General features: G+C 40.0%; 2 protein-coding genes across 2 annotated transcripts in view; one reads left to right on the top strand and one right to left on the bottom strand.

Annotated features, from left to right (window-relative positions):
- The window catches only part of LOC115028845 (MAM domain-containing glycosylphosphatidylinositol anchor protein 2), a 158,925-nt gene that overhangs the window by 105,016 nt on the left and 33,924 nt on the right, over positions 1-19,985 (bottom strand). The window contains exon 2 of the mRNA XM_029462716.1: positions 1,294-1,433. Within this exon, the coding sequence (XP_029318576.1) occupies positions 1,294-1,433 (140 nt within the window). The remainder of the gene's footprint in view (positions 1-1,293; positions 1,434-19,985) is intronic.
- On the top strand, positions 16,080-18,808 carry LOC115028844 (low choriolytic enzyme-like). Its single transcript, XM_029462715.1, has 8 exons — positions 16,080-16,139; positions 16,277-16,295; positions 16,417-16,476; positions 16,616-16,762; positions 16,856-16,973; positions 18,231-18,409; positions 18,486-18,567; positions 18,676-18,808. The coding sequence occupies exons 1-8, from the start codon at positions 16,089-16,091 to the stop codon at positions 18,806-18,808; spliced, it is 789 nt and encodes a 262-aa protein (XP_029318575.1). The 5' UTR covers positions 16,080-16,088.

The raw sequence follows: 19,985 nt of genomic DNA, 5'->3' as shown, positions 1-19,985 counted from the left end.
AGCTCCCTAAACCACTCAGAATGAGTGTGCCCTGCTGCCTCCCCCCCCCCAGGTCCCATGCCACTACCAGAGGGGGACAGAGCTGACACATCCAAAGTCCGGGGAGACACAGCAGAGACCCGCTGTGCCAGGGGATCTGCGTGAGACTCATAATGACTCTGTTTCAAAGGCGATCCTGCCTCTCCTGCCACAGCCTTTCAGGGCTTTTGATCTCCCCCTCCCCTCCCCTCCCCTCCCCTCGCTCTGCTTTTCAGAAATTCTAATTAAGAGGAAAGACAGCGATGATGAGAGCGAAGTTGTGTGTCCCAGCCGCCAACAGGAGATGAACGGTGTGTCTGAACCTGGCGCTAATTTAAAAGGCCTCACCTTTTCAATTGAAATATAAAAATCAATATGCTGTTTCGCGTGGGCAACCAAAAGGGAAGTGTACAAACTAATGGCCCTGCCTATCGATCAAAAGGGGAATTATATTAATTAATGTAAATAAGCTCAGTTCTGTGCGGAGACGGTGCTGAATTCCGCGTAAACCTTTGGTTATCCAGCTAATTGGAAACAACATTCGATAAATGTCCGAAAGGTTAGTGTGTGCAAATCCTGCCCGGATTAATATGAGAAGGAAATGTGATGGTCAGGTCATTTGTGGAGGAGCTGACATTTACACCTGCGTGGATCGAGGTAGTTGGTATTTTATCTTAAGCAAGTAAATGGAATGTGTTTCTGTTTTACTTTTCTTAACTTTGTTTTGTTTATACTTACTTCATAGATTTGGATGAGGACAGCAATAAGTAGAAGGCACAAGAAGAACAAACAAACAGCCTGTTTTCTTCTGAAAAAGGTGGAAGGGTTTTTTAATTAGTTTGGATCACAACGGTAAATAAAAGAGTTTGAAGAAAAACTCTTTCTCGGCTACTGAGGCCCCATATGCATTCACATGACCCAGAGTCTGTTCACTGTGGCCTGCTTCTCTCTCGTTACTTCTTTGTTTTGGCAGATGTTTCGCCTGCTTTGTTTCCACACTCTCATTTCATTATCAACATGCAGGTGCACAATGCAACCTAAACCATCAATAATTAAAGGATTAAACTTTTAAGCGGGTTTAGTGCAGAGGTACGTGTTGTGCCACTCAATGGCGCTAATATGGAATTAAAAGAAAGCTGCTGAAGGAGAGCGAGGAAAGGAGAAACAGACAGGAAGGAGAAATAAAATTAGCATCTTGTGCCATGATTCCCTTGTGTAGCTATTCTTGTCCGCGCTGTAAGTTAAGGGAGGACGAAGAGGCGGTGAGTTCCTTACCTGTGGCCGGGGGTGCCCCGTCACCAGACAGGTGAGCTCCAGGGTCTCTCCCTCTCTGATGGTGTACACTCTCTCCGTGTGCCGCTCCTCCTCGACATTACAGGCGTGCCCTGAGTGTATAATGCGGACGCTCGGAGGTGCTGCGGAAGGGAAAAGCATAAAGTGTGTTAGCATTCTGGTCGTCTGAAGGAATAAGTAGTTTAGCACAACAGATTGAGTATTGATTAAGAGGTTGCCTCACTGAAAGAAATCTCCTTTAATGCGCTGTGGCCGCATTTGTACTGCACACAACAAACCAGAGGTATGTTTACAAGAAACATCTTTTCAAATATAGCTAGTCTATCAAATACAAAGTGAAGGGAAGCTTTGGAAAGTGATTCACTGCTTATTGTAGTTTTTTTTTTATTGAAGTAACTACTGAGAGTAGCACTTTCACAGACAATGTGATACTGATAGGGCTCCTGCTGCCAGGTGTGTTGTCAAACACTGTTTGAAAAATGGTGTAAGACAGGTTTTATTTCTTTTAAATCAGGTACGATCAGTTAGTAGCATTATGCGTGAGATGAATGAATTTTTAATTTGCACTAACAAAGGTGAACAATAAAAACACAACTGTATTTATGTATGCATGTATGTACATTGGTAACATAACAAGACCTGAAAAATGCACTACAAAGTAATGTAAGTACACGCCATCACTATGCAACATGCCCTGGCATTGTGATTGGCTCTTTAAAGGGACAATACACAATCTAATAGAATCTTCTAGTTCAATCAAAAACACATAAGAAACACAAACAACTGATCACACTCAGATACATTGACAGGTCTTTAAATAAAAGTAAAGTTTATGTTTATGTCATATATTTAAGCAGTATAATTCTTATCATTTTTTAAATTTCTATATATATTTCGGTCATTTTTAGTCAATATTTGACTCAATACCTTGTGACCCTCGACAGAACTTACGGACCCTTCTGATGCACCCTGGCCCCAGTCACACTATCTAAATTACAGTTAGTAAAAAATAGATTCAGCCGTTATCATAACCAATCAGTATCACTCCACTTTAATTCAAAGTGACACTCACTTTGCATCTTAACCAAATTACCCAGTGAAAGCATCAATAATTCACATGCAGAGTCAAGTAGATGACCAACTGTGAACAACTGATGGTAGAACTCAGAAGGATGTCCAAACCGTACCACATGTAAATACACTCTGAAGAAAGTCATGACTCGTATCTCATATCTTATCGTTTCTTTAAGTAAACCGATATCTTTTCACAAGATTTCAATATTAACCTAAAATCTTCTCAACTGTCATTACACCATATGGGGAGTGGGTGTCCATATTTGAATTGGTGGATCTCTCACGCAGAACTGAAGTACATTCACTTCCACACATCATCAGGCCAGATGTTCAGGGCAGAACAACTCTTAACTATCTACAGCTGTCTGTCCACAGCTGTACTTACCGCTCTGGTGTTTCTCTCCACCAGTACCTGACCCTTTGTGAGACAGACAGTAAGGACACTTCAATCCGTCCACAACCTGACATACAGTGAGACACGAGTGGTGGGGGAGGAACGAGTCATCTTAGGTGACCCGCCCCCAAAACGCTCAGTTCCACTGAGCTGCAAAAGCGCAGTTGCATGTAACCGACTCCTGACAATACTAGCATCTGTTAAGCATTTATTTCTCTCCAACTCACATGATTAGTGAAGAGGTTTTGGGATGAGATGATTTAGAGAGCGGATATGGGATATGATTAGGAGGAGGACTACAAATTGGTGAACAAAAAAAAGAAAAAGAAATGAAATCAAGTAGAAATCACAAGGAGTTACAGACTGTAGTGCGCCTTTCATGTTGGAGGAGCGGCTTCCTGTGTGGGCCTCTCTCGGCAGACTCAGCCCCGGCAGCAGACTCGGTTCTACCTCCAGGCTGCGATGCTAATGAGCGCGGCGACACTCCTCCCTGCCGCTGCAAAGGGAGTCTCAACTAGAGTGTATCCTTAGCCAAGCGCTAACCACTTGTCCCTCCCTGCTACCAACCATGCTGTTTGTCTCATTCAGCTTGTTAGCTTAATGCCCCGTCGTGCTTGTCTTGCCTTTCTAAATGCTACCTAGATTGATGAACTTTGATACCAAAGCTAACTGGCTACTCACAAAGCCCTGTTGGACCTTTTCTTGCTCTTACCCCTCATAGTCTTCCTCTCTCCATTTGGAGATGAATACACTGGTGGTGAATTCCATAGGGGGGGATAAGAGCTTGAGAAATAGACTCAGTGTAAGGGAGCTTCACGCAAGGCTGCCACTTGAAACAAAAAAGGCTGGGAAACAAGGCCCCAGGGCACTCGCCGAACAAAGTACTAATGCCATTTACTCCAATGAGCCAGTATCTCCGCAGCACACCATCAGTCCTGGAGGAAAGTAGGGAAACACCCGTAATTAATGATCTTCAACAGCTATAGCAGCTACTGCGACCGTTACACACACATAAACACACACTTGTTCTTTATGCAGACAAAACTAAGCTCACAGCGACAAATGCAAATAACCCCTCTCCTTAAGCATACATAATGAGCGCCATAATGTTCTCACACATTTTTTTTACAGCTAAGACCTCAGATCACTTGGCCCAAAGCATGGATTGAAATCACCGTCATTACTAAATAATTTCCTGTTTGTTTAGCTGTCATGAAAGCCACAGATACTGACGGTAACTACTCTTAGTATATTCAGAAAAGACATCTAACAGTGGATAATGAGACATTAATGGACTGGGACTTGGGATTGTGCAAAGTGAGACGTCAACGCGTTGACAGGTTTGAGATAAAAGACGTCCTGGTAGAGGGGATAGGGTTGATAGACAACGCTTTGAATACATCACAGCAGGCCAGACACAGCTGGTTGTATCCCTTAACATCTTAACTACACCCCATACAAGTTCATTATGGGGACTAGGATTCTGTTTTATACACTGAAAATGTTTACAACTAAATATAAGTAGCAAAGCTACTCATGCTCTGTGACAAGTCCCGCTTTTGTAATTGTACTTAAAAGGTAGCCTGTGGAGTTTTCTCATTAAGAAACAAAAGTTATGATTACATTCAGTGTTTCTCACCAAAATTCATTGTGCGTGCTGTATCCTCGGGGCATTTGCTTCCTCGTAAAACTTTTTTTTTTATTATTCTAAATGGTGCATTGTTTACATCCTTATTTGCTTGGTGGGAGTCCTCTTCTTCACTGCCTTTATTTGGTGCATTACTACCACCGTCATTAAATCAGCAGAAAAGCTTGAAAATGATGGCACAATGTAAATAGTGCCGCCCACAAAATACAAACAAAATGGGGACCCATTTGTCAAAAACAACTCCCACTCGTGGACAAACACTCCACAGAGAAATGTACTTAAAGTATCCGTAGTAGGAGTGCACAGTAAATCAGTCCCCAGCGGTCTGCTTACACTTTTGGATGGTAACAAACATCCTTCAACATTTTATTTAAGAGTTACAAGTACATGTTTATGGCCAAATAATCAATAATCGGCTTTTGTAAAGCTCTTTCTTCTTCCCACCCTATCCCTCCAGAGCAAAAGTACAAGATGAGTGGTGGACTCGTATGTTGAGAAGCAGAGCAGAGGTCATTTGGGAGCAACGAGCTGTAATAAACAATTTTGCTGGTGGCACATTTGGATGTCAATTAGATACTTTTTTTCCTGCCGGTTGGGGAATTGGCATTGGCATAAGAAGCACATCTACCACTCACACAGATGTGAGAAGTGCAACACAGTGCAAGGGAAATAATCAATGCTAAATATTGAGTGGATCTTCACAGTCAAACTAATGCAGAGTGATTCTGAAATCACTTGTTTATTTGCTCTACAAGCTCTTGTGATTAAACGGCGTTGTTGCAAATGTCGAGCAAATGTTGTTCAGAACCTGTGGTTTAAGATATGCCATTTGCATAAATGTGCATCTCTGGCTGTAGTGTCACTCCCCCGCACTTCCCTCACCACCCAACCGTCTGCAGGCACACACACACTCACACACTTGGGGGGGGGGGGGGGGGGGGGGGGGGCAGTGGGTTAAATGGGAGAAAAAAAAGGAAGTGGAGGAGCTGCAGGCTAGGAGCAGGAGTCTCAGATGTGCCTCTCTTTTTAATTTCATTGTCCAATTTCTATAACAGTGACATCATTTCCACCCTCTGCAGAAACACACAACGGGGAGAGAAAAGTAGGTGAGGGGATGAGAACAAGAGAGGGCCTTTGCACAAACAATTGTGTTAGTTTAGTGCTCTCTCTTCCTCTTTAATCCGTACATGCATAGGTGTGTGTGTGTGTGTGTGTGTGTGTGTGTGTGTGTGTGTGTGTGTGTGTGTGTGTGTGTGTGTGCATTATGTGGTAAATGAGCAGCTCCCACTAGAGTGACTAGTCTTCCTTGGCCTCAGTTGCGGGAGATGGAGACAGCTTTATCCACTACCGCCAACGGAGATTAAATTGGATTTGGCTAAAAGCAGCCTTGTCACCACGGTTCTGGAGTGCCTGAGTGGCAGAGGGGGTTCTTGGCAAATGTAGAGACTCTAAATTTGACAAACAAATGAATGCAAAAAAAAGATAGAAAACTCCAACAGCTGTGGCTCGTTGTCGCTGTGGGCTTAATGTCCTCAGACCAACCCCCTCAGGACCACTAACCATTTCCTGCTAGTTTTCTGGCTCTGTAATCACCGTCTCAGAATGGGAGAGCCAGATAGAGAGAAACAGAAGTAGAAAAACATCCAATATGCATACTGTAACTATTTTAAAAATAATTGTTTTTGTTATCACACCAAACTCATTATCGATTCTGTTCCAGGACTACTGAAAATAAACTTATAGCTTGTTATAAAGGGAACATGGGGGGAAAGTCAATTTCAGCTGTATGATAAAACTACACAATGCCAACATTAAAAAGCTTTGTGATAACAAAACAATACGTTTGGCATTATTAAGCTGCTCAAACAAGAACAACACAGTAGTATTAGATATTGCAAAAATGATGAGTTTTGAAAAACATATTGTTAATTAATAACTACCATTTTCAGATATGAGCTCTGAATTTTATGAAAGATAATGAACACACATTTAACTTGTTTGGCCCTTTCCAAAGAGATGACACAAGACACAATACTTTCATACACATCACTGCTTTATCAAATAATTATACCACAGATAAAAGCTGTGGTCTGAGTCAACAGGATTTTTAAATATATCTGTATGTAGTCTATGCATGCTGAAACGGTACCCCAAGTACAAAGGATATTATGTTATTTATTTATCCAAATAAAAATATCCAAAAGTTACACATTATTGCTTTAATGCAACATTTTACACTCATTGTGTTCAATTAACTTTTAATCAGCAACAATTGTTGCTTGGGGGCCATGGAACAATCTTTATTCACAACATTGACATATTAGTATCTTAAAAAGTTGTTGTTTGCAACTATCATTTTAGCTCCGCTTTGGTTTCCACCAACTCCTGAGGGATATTTCTGGATTTGTAAGCAGCTAAATGCTCCACTTTAACAGCTGGTTGACAACTTTATCTGTTTGTTGCTGAAAAGACAGCATACAATGGGTTTCTCAGAGCATTTTAAATGAAATTAGCTGCCTACTGCTGGAAACAACATTTATAAGAGTGGAGGGACTCAACCTAAACAGTAAGGTTGTGGGCCATAAAACCAAAATAATGAGCAGTACGATTTTAAATCTCTCTGCAGAGCTTTAAGATTGAAAGTATGACCTTACCACTATAAGGTTATGGTAAGTCTATAATATATTTATAGAGAGACCATATAGTAAGCATTAGAGAAATAGATTGATATTATCTTCCCCCCACCTACAATACATTAAATTATTACTTGAGTCATGTTATGGTCATCTTCTCAAGTGATCCAGAGCACTGGCATTGGTTATATCAGTGTGAATTCAATGGATTTCAACTTTGATAATGGGTAAACATGGTCCATTGCCAAAAATCTCCCACAGTAAATTATTTCCCCCCCATGCCTTACACTTTAGAAAGTGTAAGCTTACACTTTAGAAAGTGTAAGCTTACACTACACCCAGCTCTTCCTACTGTATAATTGAGAAGTAACTCATCCATGGGGTCATCCATGTGTGTAGGGACTGGAAATGGTTTGCCAGCAGCACATGCATGCATATTACATCAGGGGTTGTCAGAGCGTATTGATTACACACTGTAATGCACTCGCATGCAATCCTCACCCTACACTGTTATTGTAAATGAGACTCTGTATAGATCCGGCGTCGCAGTATCAGCACAGATCATCTATCACACGGTGTGTGCTGTGGGCTGAAAAAAACACACATTCATACGAGACTGCAGCATCACCGAAAACACATCGTGTTTGTACAGCTCAGCAGACGAGAAAGACGGTCATTATTACAATCAAGAGGGACGTGTCAGGGGATATTTGAGCAGTACAAAGGGACAAACTGAAGCTTACTGTTATTTAGTGGGTACTTGAGATGGCTCATTAACAAAGCACACAGGTTGGTTTGTCCGACCATTCAACGGACACGGATCACCTTAGGAGCACAAAACAAACGAGAGGTGCTATTTATAGGACACAGACATTCACACATTCATACAAACACATACCCATGCGCACAAATGTTGACACACACACACCTTGTTACTCTAAAATTAGGTCAGTGTGAACCTCCCAAAGCCCTGCTCTGATGGCGAGAGAGAAAAGAGAGATGACTGCGGAGGGTGAAGGTGGGGAGATTTAGAGGACAGATTCATCTTTGCTCCCACATCACGGCGCTCCACAGCAGGGGGTTATGGAGCTTCACTGCATACAGCTGCATCCATTATGTTCATGTAAGCTTTATGCCATGAAAAAAAACATCTTGAGGAAATTACACAAATGGGCCTGGTTTCATTTGAATTATTACTCCAAACCAAACGTGTGAAGTTAACAGTGCTGTGGTGGTTCTGTCTCTGTCCATGGTGCTGAAGCATCCAGCAGCTGTCAGGCAGGGGAGAAACCCAGTGCAGCTATGCCTGCTGCTTACACACACACACACACACACACACACACACACACACACACACACACACACACACGCTTCAGCACCATGGACAGAGACAGTCAATGCACTAAATCCACCATATTGGATTGACTATCCCTGAGTTATTTCAAATGTAACACAGCACTTTAATCATGTAGCCTTATAAACGCTTATCCCCAACATGTTTTCTGAGTTCTACTACAGTATGAGTGTTTATACGGCATTACAAGATTCTAGTGCTGAAAGAATGGTTCCGTCAATCAACAGAAAGCAATAATTTTGATATTCAGTTCATTGATAAAGTAATTTTCTATGTAAAAATGGCAAACATTTGCTGTCTTCAGCTTCTAAATGTGAATATTTGGTTCTTCTATGATAGAAACTTGATGTCAGACAAAACGAGCGATGTGAAGACATCAACTTAGAGTACGTTGGTTCATTTTCACTTTTTTCCTAAAAGATTAAACCCTTTATCTATTAATGGAGAAAATGATTAGCAAATTAATCTATGATCAAAATATGCTAAATAGCATGTTTGAGTATGTTGATGGTAACCCTGAAGACTTCTGCTATTCAACTCCCCACCATTCAGTAGTCTATAAAGAAATAATAATAAAGTTATAGTAGAGGCTGGGAGAGAGAGTAATGGACTTTCCCCCTCATCTTAGCAGGTAAAGCACAGGTGTAACTAATAGTGCTAATTAAGTAAAGCCAACATGCGCGAGACAAACTAGATGGAATGCAGTCGTTAACTGTTATTAATTGCACCTGTGCTTTTGCTGTTATGACATGTCGAAGGGTCGTCTGTGAAAAAAATGAAGTAGCCTTAATGTTTCTGCTTTTCCCCGATAATATGATGTAGTAACATTTCAACATCTTTCTATAATTATAATTTATAACATTCCAGCTTCTTCAAAAACTACAATAGCATCCAATTTTAGGAGCTGTGTACATTTAACATAATGTAATAAAATATGGTGCTTGAAAAAAGGCTACACAGAGTTCAGGAAAACTATGTGCTAAATTTGCTTTAAAATGTGTCGTAAAAACAGGGAAGCTGAGGGAATCTGTTTGGTTCTCTTTAATTGAAACCTGCTTGTTTATTTCTGGACTGGGCAGAGCTTTCATGTGCTGTTTGTCCTTTTGGCTACTGCAAGTGATAAGCGCTGCAACATAAAATAACATATTTTCTAAAGTGGAAACAGAAAGCTTCAGTGGTACTAAAACCTCTGTACTATCATCTAATCTAATGTTTATGTCAATTTAAGGCGCAGGCATGTGTTTTAAGCCCATTAAACTGACCATGACCAGAGATCATTGAACACGTCCTTGTCAGTAAAGGTTTATTTTGGAATAAATTTGCAGGCCTTTACGAGTACTTGCTGGTAAATTTAGAACCTCATTTAAAAAAAGACCTCCACACAGTAGTTACTGCTAGCTCATGGTATTGTTAAGAAAGCTGAGGTGTAAAACTAGACTTTGCTGACCAACAATGCTACACCACTCATTGACGGTATCACAGTGGGACAGTTAAGTCAGCCTTTGTGGGTTTTTCCTCTCCCATTCTACCGGTCTCTCCATTCATGTTGCCACATTGGCATAGTGGGCCTGTTGTGGCAGTTTGATTTCCCTAAACAACACTAATCGGACATCTGTAGGGAAGGATAAAGCCCAGATTGGCTGTAGCCATGCAGCAGTTCTCTGTCGATAGGCCCGACTCTGGCCAACACTCACACGATTGGCTGATGCAAGGCACCAGCTTTCTTTATGGTTGGCTAGTAGCGAGCCAGCAACAGCTCACTGAGGATAGAGTATCTGGCAACCCTCTGAAGATTGGGTTCTTCCCGCCAAGAAACTGTCTGATGATTGGCTGACGCAACTCCAGAGTGAACTGATTGTCCTATCAATGCCCACAGTGCAGGCTAGCTGACAGTGCTGCCTGCTGGCTGGCTTTGCAATATGCAGCTATCCATAACACCTTCAGGGGGCATATGACCATGTCTTTGAGTGTATGTGTGTATCTGTATACCATCCATAACTTTTCCATCGGGGAGGTGCCAGCAGGCTCCAACACCTCATTATTCTAAGCCAGGCAGGAAATGGGTTTTAGAGATCTCTCACTGAGCTACGCTCTTGGAGACGAGGGCTACAGGTCTTCATATATGAGCAGCACAGACCTGGAAACTGCTTATTTAGTTGAAGTTAGCTACACTGCAGCACTTTATCACAAAAAAAATTGACTATGCACGTACTGTAATATCACAAAACACAAACTGTTGCAGTCTTGTGCAAATTAATTTGAGTCTGAGAGATTTTGAGATTTAATGAATTTGAATTTTTCCACCGAGTCTTGTTAACTGAAGGGCGCTTATTCCATGTGATGTTAAATGCAGCTCAACGAAACGATGAAGATGAAAAATAGGAGCGCCTAAAGCCTCATTAGGGGATTTTCTACATTTGGATGAAAAACGTAAGTAAGTTAGCTCGTATACACTGACTGGGGCATTTATAGAAGGAGGTAAAAGAAGACAAGAAGGAGAAAAAGATTGAGAAGAAGAAGAAAACCAAAATGAAATAACTTTGTTTACAGGTGTTGCATGCATCTTTCACTACAGACATGCATTTATTCTACTTTGGATTTTGAGATTTTTGTCTTTAAATATTTTGTTACAAACAGTATTTTAGACATTCAAATCAAAATCAAAATGTAAAATGTTCAAAATGAGTTATAATAATTTCTTTTAAAAGGAATGAAATGATTCCTGTAAGACCAGTTAAACAATAGAATAAGCAAGATGATATCACATGACTTTAGGTGTAATACAGGGTAATTTACCTTTAAGCAATAATAACTCACGACTGGAAGAGCCCACAAGCACACAATCAGACCTCCTGATCTTATATTCCAAGAATGTCTTTTATACCATGCTCGTGATTCCCCATTACCTCTGGTACTTTATTCACTACATATCATGCCTAACATGTCAAAAGGTTCACAAGAAAGTGGTTAAATACATTCTCATGAGCCCAGCTAGACAGATAAGACCTCTGTACTCACTGTGCAATCTGAAACTATAAACTGTGCACTAACAAGGACCACCCATTAGCCTGGGTGTGAGCGATGTAAAGAGAAGCTATGTGAGTCATACAAACAGCAACACACCACATGTAATCCCAGTTAATCCGGTTCTGCACCAAGAAACAGATAATTTATATTTGGTATTGTGTCAAAATCCCAAATTCTTCACAACACACGAGGCAGTTTACTTTATATTCAACACAGCTAACTTCAGATGTGCAGCAGTATTTTCATCGGCATATAAACAATATAATCAACATGCTTACAAAGATAATGCTGATGTTTAGCAGGTATTCAACATGTTCAAATGTAGGTTAGGTATGTTAGCATGCTAACATCTTCTAATCTTATTTTGACTAGAATTCCAGCATCGCTTCACTCATGTTCATCCACTTTAGGAAATGGAAGCAAAAAGCAAACTTTAATTTAGTACATTATATATTGAGCACAATGAAATAAAGTTTGCGTGCTGACTTCTGCAGGAATAATCATCAAAAACCAAGTTTTTCCGTATTTGGAAGATGTGCTTTTTCAAACGAGGTTTGAGAGAAACACATAAGTGCTTTACATATTGAAATAAATATAATCTACTCTGAAATGTGAATAGAAGGGGTTTATATCTGTGGATGTGGCCTGGAGGTAATGGGCTTGCAACCACTTCTCTAACTAGTGCTGGGGAAACGTGGGTGGGCAAAGTGGATGAGTCACACTCTGCCCTCCTTTAACAGCATTTTTGAGGTACCCTTGAGCAAGACATATATTGGGTTTGTGGCAACCAATCAAAAGATTGGACTTGGCGGGATTCTTCAGTATGATTTTATAAATGTTAAGTGTTTCTTTCCTCTGATAATCCCAATATCTGAATAAATTGATGTTTAAAATAAATTTGGAATCATCATTTTGGAGTTACCAAAAGAATATCGTATCTTTTTAACTGGACCCTTTTGACCAGACAAGCTCTGATAGATTAAATCTGATCTCGTTCACTACATCTTTTACCTTTTATAGTATCATTTTCAAATCTGCCCCATAAAGCACTTGACACCGCATCCATCAAACGCAATTATTCCCTGAGTGGACTGTAAAACTAGATTGTGGCTTAATCAATTGCATTACTACAATAATACACCTGATTTAATTTACTAATCACATGGCTTTTACAAGTCTAGGTAATTCACACCAATTAACACTGTGTTCATATTCAATATATTTGTTCCTGTTTGTCTGAATGTCAATTAGTGTGAACAAGATGTTTACCTTCACCAATTGACAGTATAGAGAACAAAGAGGGAGAGAAAGAGACAGACAGAGAGCTACTTATAGAAAGTCTTCAAAATACATCCATTACGGTGAGTTACAAACAGAAATGAGTCCGTTAGTGAGGAAATAATAAGAAATATCTGACTTATTAGAAGCCTTGCTTTGAAAACATGCATAATGAGTTGGATCAAAGGGGATGTCCGATGTGAATGCGGTGTACAAAACAGCCGATTGCTATGTGCGGAGTTAAAGGCGAGCGAAGGGAGCATAAGTAGGGCATCTGTGTCGTGCGAGACGACCGACTGTAGGAGGAGAAGGAGCTGGAGTGAGTAAGAGGCAGCCGAGCAATCTAATGCGTTGCATTTCATAGGGTGGTTATCATGGAGAGGACTTCCTGGCACACATTCCCACTGAACACCAGTGCAGCCATTCTAAATGTTAAGCACATTGTTTAATAGTCCATTACGTAAATTGATATTGCTCATTGACTGTTGTCCTTGGCTGCCCACGTAGTGTCAGAGAAAAAGACAGAGATGTACTGTAGTGCAGTGAAGGGCTAATAGGGCCATCACTGTTGTGTGGTGTTCAGGAACAATGTGCCAACACTTCCCATCTGTTCCACTTCCTCCCACTACACAAATACACCACCTTCTACTGTTGGAGTCACTGTGAAATGAGAAATATATTTAACATCTTGTGTAAGGCTGCAGCTAAGGATTATCATCGGTTGATCTACAGAGTAATTTTTCAATGAATGTCTATAAGAAAAGTGAAAAATGCCTAAATTTTAAATGTCCAGAGCCCAGTGTGATGCCTTCAAGTGTCTTCTGTTGTTCAACCCAACAACCTGAGTTTCTTTGCATGAAAAGGACTGATATGAATAATCGATAATCAAAACATTATTTAACCGGATGTTCTGTTGATTCGACTTCCTGTTTCATCTCGATTCAGTTGACTACCATAGGACACAAAGAAAAGCAGCTAATTCTCACATTGGAAAAGCTGAAACCAGATAATGTTTTGCTTCAAACATGGCTCAAGCGATGAAGTGATCTATGGATCGATCAAGTAAAACTTCCAGCCAAGTCAACAGACCGTCATCACCACCTTCACTGAACCTAAGACGTGCGATTGCTGCACAGTGTATAGAACATACTTTGCCGCCTTTCTCTTACCATTTTTGTTGTTGAAATACATGAAACAGTGCTACTCCAACAATCCTACATTAGTTGAATTACAGACATAAAGCACAATCTAAATGTTGAAAGGAGAAAGATCAAAGTTCAGGTCCATTGAAGACGTCAAAAAGAAAAGTATAGGAGGACAAAGAAGGAGAAAAAGCTCAATATGACACTGAGAAAGTCTTACACTACACTGACAGCTGATGCTTTTTCTGAAGCTTATCCTCTATTTAACAAAGTGCAGATGTTTGGAGTGAAATAACAAGTACATTTTTGTGTGGGTAGCTTGAGACTGACAGCCAATTGAATAAGATCTACTTCCCCCTGCAGTTGGAGAGGCATTAGGAATAAAGCTCAACCGAATGGATGGGTCATACATCATTGAGCATTACCCGCGCTGTGCTGTGTCTCTAAAACACAAATTGGATTACCTGTGCACCCACGCGGATCACCCGAATTGGACAGGCACTGACATACAGGGGAAAAACATACACACACACACACACACACACACACACACACACACACACACACACACACACACACACACACACCCATGAATGTGCTAAATACATGATGCAAACATTGTAAAACTCACTAATCCATAGGGCTCTATTCGGATTTGCTGTAAATGGAGTTCACAATTACAGCACCTGCAGTTTATCTCTCTTTAAGACACACATACACACACACAGTGCAATTTTCGTGCCCCCATAATAAATGCCACATTATTGTGATGCACAGCGGAGGACCACATCATATAAAGGTTGCCCTGATGGAATCTCTGTTTGAAGTTGCCGGCCTTGACATACGAAATCAGATCCTAAAGCTGTTTATGGCGCTATGAAGCCAGACAGCATCCCTCTTCGCTGGTAAACAATCCACTGGAAGCTGATGATTTATTAGCGAGGCATCCAATAAATCTCAATAATCTTTCTAAACAAGCCATTTCTGGATTTGGAGTTTTTAGAAGGCAGTTTTTTGTTCATCACAGTCTGGTGGCCGAGGCTGAGATCATCACAGATGCAGCCGCAGCGCTTTAATAATGAATCCACAGGACTTTACAGCCAGTCACTAATTGAGCCATTGTTATTATTTGAAACAACACATTTTAAATGGAGCCTCATAACAATAGGTCACACCCAGTGTAAACTAAAAAGCTCTTTGTGGAATCTAAATGGTTGTAAAGGCAGCAGTGGCTGTTAAGTTTAATAGGATATGAGGTTTTTGTTAAGACATGCACCGATAGTATCTGTAGCACTGCAGTTGTTAGTGATCAAGCTCTCAAGTGCTAATGCTTCAATCAAAAAGGAGTTTGTTCTGATAGCAATAGAGAAATAAGTCGCTCTTTGGCATAATAAAATAACATTTCAGCAGTGAGCAGCAGCAGAGTGGTGGAGCAGACAGGAATCGTCAGAATCTTCATTTTTATTGCAATTGTTTTCATGCAATTAATCTATGAAATGTCGATATTAAAATATGATTTAAACGAGATGTGGGGGGTAAAAGAAATAAGCTACAGAGCCAACAAATAATAATTTTACACAGTATTAAAACAACTGCAGAGAATTTCTATCTGTATGGGATCTTTCTACAGCCCGCATTATCATTATTATAATAATCATCACTTTTTACATTTTATTAAGGATTTTAAAATAGTTTTCAGTGCATATTTTGGTCAAATTAAGCACAGGGTTAGGGTTAGGGTTAGGGTTAGGGTTAGGGTTAGGGTTATCAAGTTGCCCGTTTTGTTCGACCAGTGGTCCAATTGTCAGGAAAAAGATACATAACCACTTCACTTCAGTGCTTGCAAATATGTAATCGGAACATTCTGAATGGTGTATCTGTTATTTTTAGAATAAAACTTAGGGACAGGCCCTGGATCTCATGCGCAGATCCCCTGCTGGTAAAAAAAAGGCAATCTGAAATCTGATGCTAAGCGTGCCGACAGCAGCCTGTGGTCATTGTAATCCCTCCAGAATAAGATTATCCCTGTGTGGCTACAGTGGGCCAGGGTGGGCCGGGCACTCCCGCTGTGTGTCTAAGACAAAGCCCATTGAACACCTACCACTAATCTCTATACACAAGACACACACCGACAGCCTGCATATAAACTCTGTCTCGCCTGGGCTCCTGCATCAGTCCCCGGTGAGAAGAATCTTAAGCATCAGCATCATTTTCACTTCAGACAAAAATGGTTTCTCTTCTTCTGATGCTGCTTCTGGGTCTCTGTAACGCTCAAGAAGTAAGAAATAACTCAATAGATTTTAGAACTGCTTGTGTTTTTGTACATTTTTATTTATCATCTGTGTCTATCTTTGTTGAGATTATTGCATTTTAGTATGTTTAAAGTTCATTGTATTTTTAACTTTGTCGTCACAGGATCATGGTCCTGATAATGGTAAGTGACTAAACCTCAGTGCATCTATTCGCAGCCGTGTCTAACAGACACAATCTCAGTTATAACACCTGTGTCATTGTGAAAAACTGAGTTGTATGATTTCTGCTTTGCTTCCATTTAGAGACCTCAGAGGGTCATTCTGACGAGGATATATCCACAACTATTTTGAGGATGAACAATGGTGAGTATGAAAATACTGCGTAGGGAAATGAGTTTCTCACAATGTTAGTGCAGAAAAAACCTGAACGCGTTTTTCCACAAACAGCTTTTCCTTTCCTGATGTTCTGCTAATTACATTACATTTTATTTTCCTCCAATAGGAAGTACTGATTTTCTGCTGGAAGGAGACATGATAATTCCAACAACCAGGAATGCTATGAAGTGCTATAGTCAAAAATATAGCTGTCTGTGGCCAAAGTCTGCTAACGGGAAAGTGGAAATCCCTTTCATTATAAAATCAAGCTATAGTAGGTTTTAACTTTTGGAATATTCTGCACATTGACGTCTCTTTCACACACACTGAATGTGTAATGTTACTGATGAACGTTTCACAATTGTAGCCAACAATGAGAGGAGTACCATTTTACGTGCCATGAGGGACATTGAAAGTAAAACCTGCATCCGCTACATTCCATACACATCTCAGCGGGGCTACTTGACTATTGAACCAAGATTCGGGTGAGTCAATGACTAAAGCACTCCTGCATGTGAAGGGAGAACGTACAGAAGTATAAGTAGCGTGTATACAAGTAGTGGGACAGTCAAGATAAGTCATCTGTTGCGGGAAAAGTGAACAGTATTTTAAAATTTTACTACTATTACTTTAATTAGCTTTAAACTATCCATTGATTCATATCACATCTGAGGATACAGACATATTTTAACATCAGTAAAGATATTTAAATCACTTTGACAGCAGAACAGTTCTGCATCTCAGGCTTTCTTTAGTGGTTTTCCATAATACAGTGTTCTAATGTTTCGTATGTGTGCACAGATGAGTGTCAGTACAAAGCAATATGTCTACAAAGAGATGCAAAACAGCTACAAAAAGACACAGAATGACCACAAAGAGATGCAAAACAACTACAAAGAAGCACATTAATAATGACTTATGACTGTAATCATTGTGCATCTCTCTCAGTCTGGTGCTCTTGTTCCAATGGAGGAGGGGAGGGGGGCCTAATTCTGTCTGTGCCAATGTTGTCTCATAATCTCTCCATGCACACATGTTAAAGCTGAAACATGTACCTTGCTGTATCATGCATCATTATATCATAACGAGGTTAACAAGCGGAATTTAACAAGTGAGTAAGTCCCCTAAGGGAGGACGGGAGTTGAGGTGGATGGTTCAAACAAGCACAGGATTTTCACCCAGGAGACCACTGTTCGTGTCCCGTGTGAAACCAAATGTTTGAGTTATTTTTTTTTACTGGCAACTTTGTGTCATGTGACGCTTTTCTGTGATCTTTTTTCTAAAAACCTCTTTTGAGTTTGACAAAGTTAAACAAGTTGCATTGTGCGTTTCTGCAGACGTGATACGAGCACTCAACTCGACGTTGGTTGACGTTCTGGTTCTGGTTCTGCAGAAACGTATGAAGCCAACGTGTCTCTGCCGACTGGGTTTAGATAAGAGCTTTAAAAGGAAGAAGAAAAGAAACCTAAGAACGGTACACTGCACGTTTAGCTTCACAACAGCTGTTTTCGTCTGTTATTTAAATGATGCATCTGTAGTTGACAGTCACAACTCAGCGTCCAGCTATTCCAACAGCAAAGACTAAAAATAATAACTCCCCCAAACATTATCAGAAAGCTAATTATTCAAGTATGTAAACACAGGCTCGTTGACAATATAAAGAACATGAATTTATTAGTCAAATGTCAAGTTCCATGTTGCATATTAATCAAATGTGTCTCTCCTTCACTCTCCACCATTAGCTGTGCCACTATATTCGGTTATGTTGGAAGCAAGCAGGTGCTGTCACTGATGAAAAACGGCTGCGTAGTTCACGGCATCGTCCAGCACGAACTGCTGCACGTGCTGGGTTTCCACCACGAACACAATCGGAGCGACCGTGACCAGTATATCAGAATCAACTGGGAAAACATCCAAGACCGTAAGAATCTCACAGTGTTATTAATGATTGATTGTTTTCTTAGTAGTTATTGTTTATTGATATCTTTTGTCCCTAGATGCAATCTCCAACTTCCAAAAGAGGGACACGAATAATCTCGACACTCGGTACGACTACTCCTCTGTAACGCACTATGGAAGGTATGAAACTAACTATAAACGTCCAAGCAGGACCAAATTCTGTTCTACAAACACATTTATGAATGATTATTTTTTGATGATTCTCTTTATTGTTGTCCAAATCTGTAGAACCAGCTTTGGAAAGCAGTCAGCGGAGACCATAACTCCCATCCCTGACTCCTCTACCGTCATCGGGCAGAGAAAGGGACTGTCCAAAACCGACATTGTCAAGATCAACCGGCTCTACAAGTGCCGAAGATAAATGTAAAAGAGGATGATGCATGCTGACGTGATACTCCACATTCATGTGACAGTATGACAATAAAGCCATTATATTTCATGCACCTTTTTGTCTTTTGTCATTTACTTCACAGTACACTATAAGCAGCAATTTAGTGTTATAGCCAGATGTAAACTTAAAAAGGGGCAGTCCACACATGTTAGGTGTCAAAAGAATACAAATGTAAAACACAAAAGAAAAAACTTTCAAATAAACTTAGCAAATAAAGTACTAAGTTTGATTTTATTTCTTTAACTTATTTGTAGCTTTAATGTTGCTCATCGTGAATCAAAACAAAACAAAACACTTATCATTATTTATAAGGAATAACTTTGTATCTATGCAGTTGAATCCTGTTGCAATAAAAATAATAATTATAATTAAAAAATAATAATTCCATTAGTCTATATTACTTTCAGTATTAAAACAAAGTTGGGAAATGTTGGCAAAAGACACAGTGATGAATTTAATTTGATACAAAAAAAGACTGAAGGGCAAATGTTTGGCAATATCTTCATAATTGAGTTAATTTAAATTTTGGCTCATAATAATTAAGTTTGAAAAGTGAGCGCTACAGTGTTTTATCAGAGTGAATCAGTACTGCAGCATATTCAGCAAGCCAGGCTTTCCAGGGCTCTCATACAAGATTAAACCCGGCTCCTTCATTCTGTCGGGTTTCTTTCTCCACCCTTTGAAATCCTACGCAATGTTATCTTTATGTACGAGGGCGTAGGTTTCAACATTCGGGGATGAGCATTGATCACTTCATTTCCCGCAATCTGGTGAATTTGTATGCATCAATTTATGTCGTTATTTATGACGGAAAACGCAAAATTCAAGCACCAGGTGACAATTCAAAATATGATTGACTATAATGCAGTAAGGCTCTCAGGCATTCTGTATCGATTACACATATGTATTCTCCGGTAGATAAAGTTTTCTCATTTAATGTTATCTCTTCTGAGTCAGCACAAATGTAGGCATGATTTACTCTTCCCCCCTCTTTTTTGTGTCTTTTGTTTGGCCACGTAACTTCTTTAAATGTGCATGTGGCACTGATTCATGTGAATGATGCATGTCATTAATGTTAATAAATGTATAAACCACTGGACATTATTAGCACAGATGTGTGTGTTCAAAACTCTCTGCACATTCACAA

This window comes from Cottoperca gobio, chromosome 24 (genome assembly GCF_900634415.1).
Source record: "Cottoperca gobio chromosome 24, fCotGob3.1, whole genome shotgun sequence".
Lineage (NCBI taxonomy): Eukaryota > Metazoa > Chordata > Actinopteri > Perciformes > Bovichtidae > Cottoperca > Cottoperca gobio.
The sequence above is the reverse complement of the archived record's forward strand: the minus strand, read 5'-3'. Positions and strand labels throughout refer to the sequence as shown.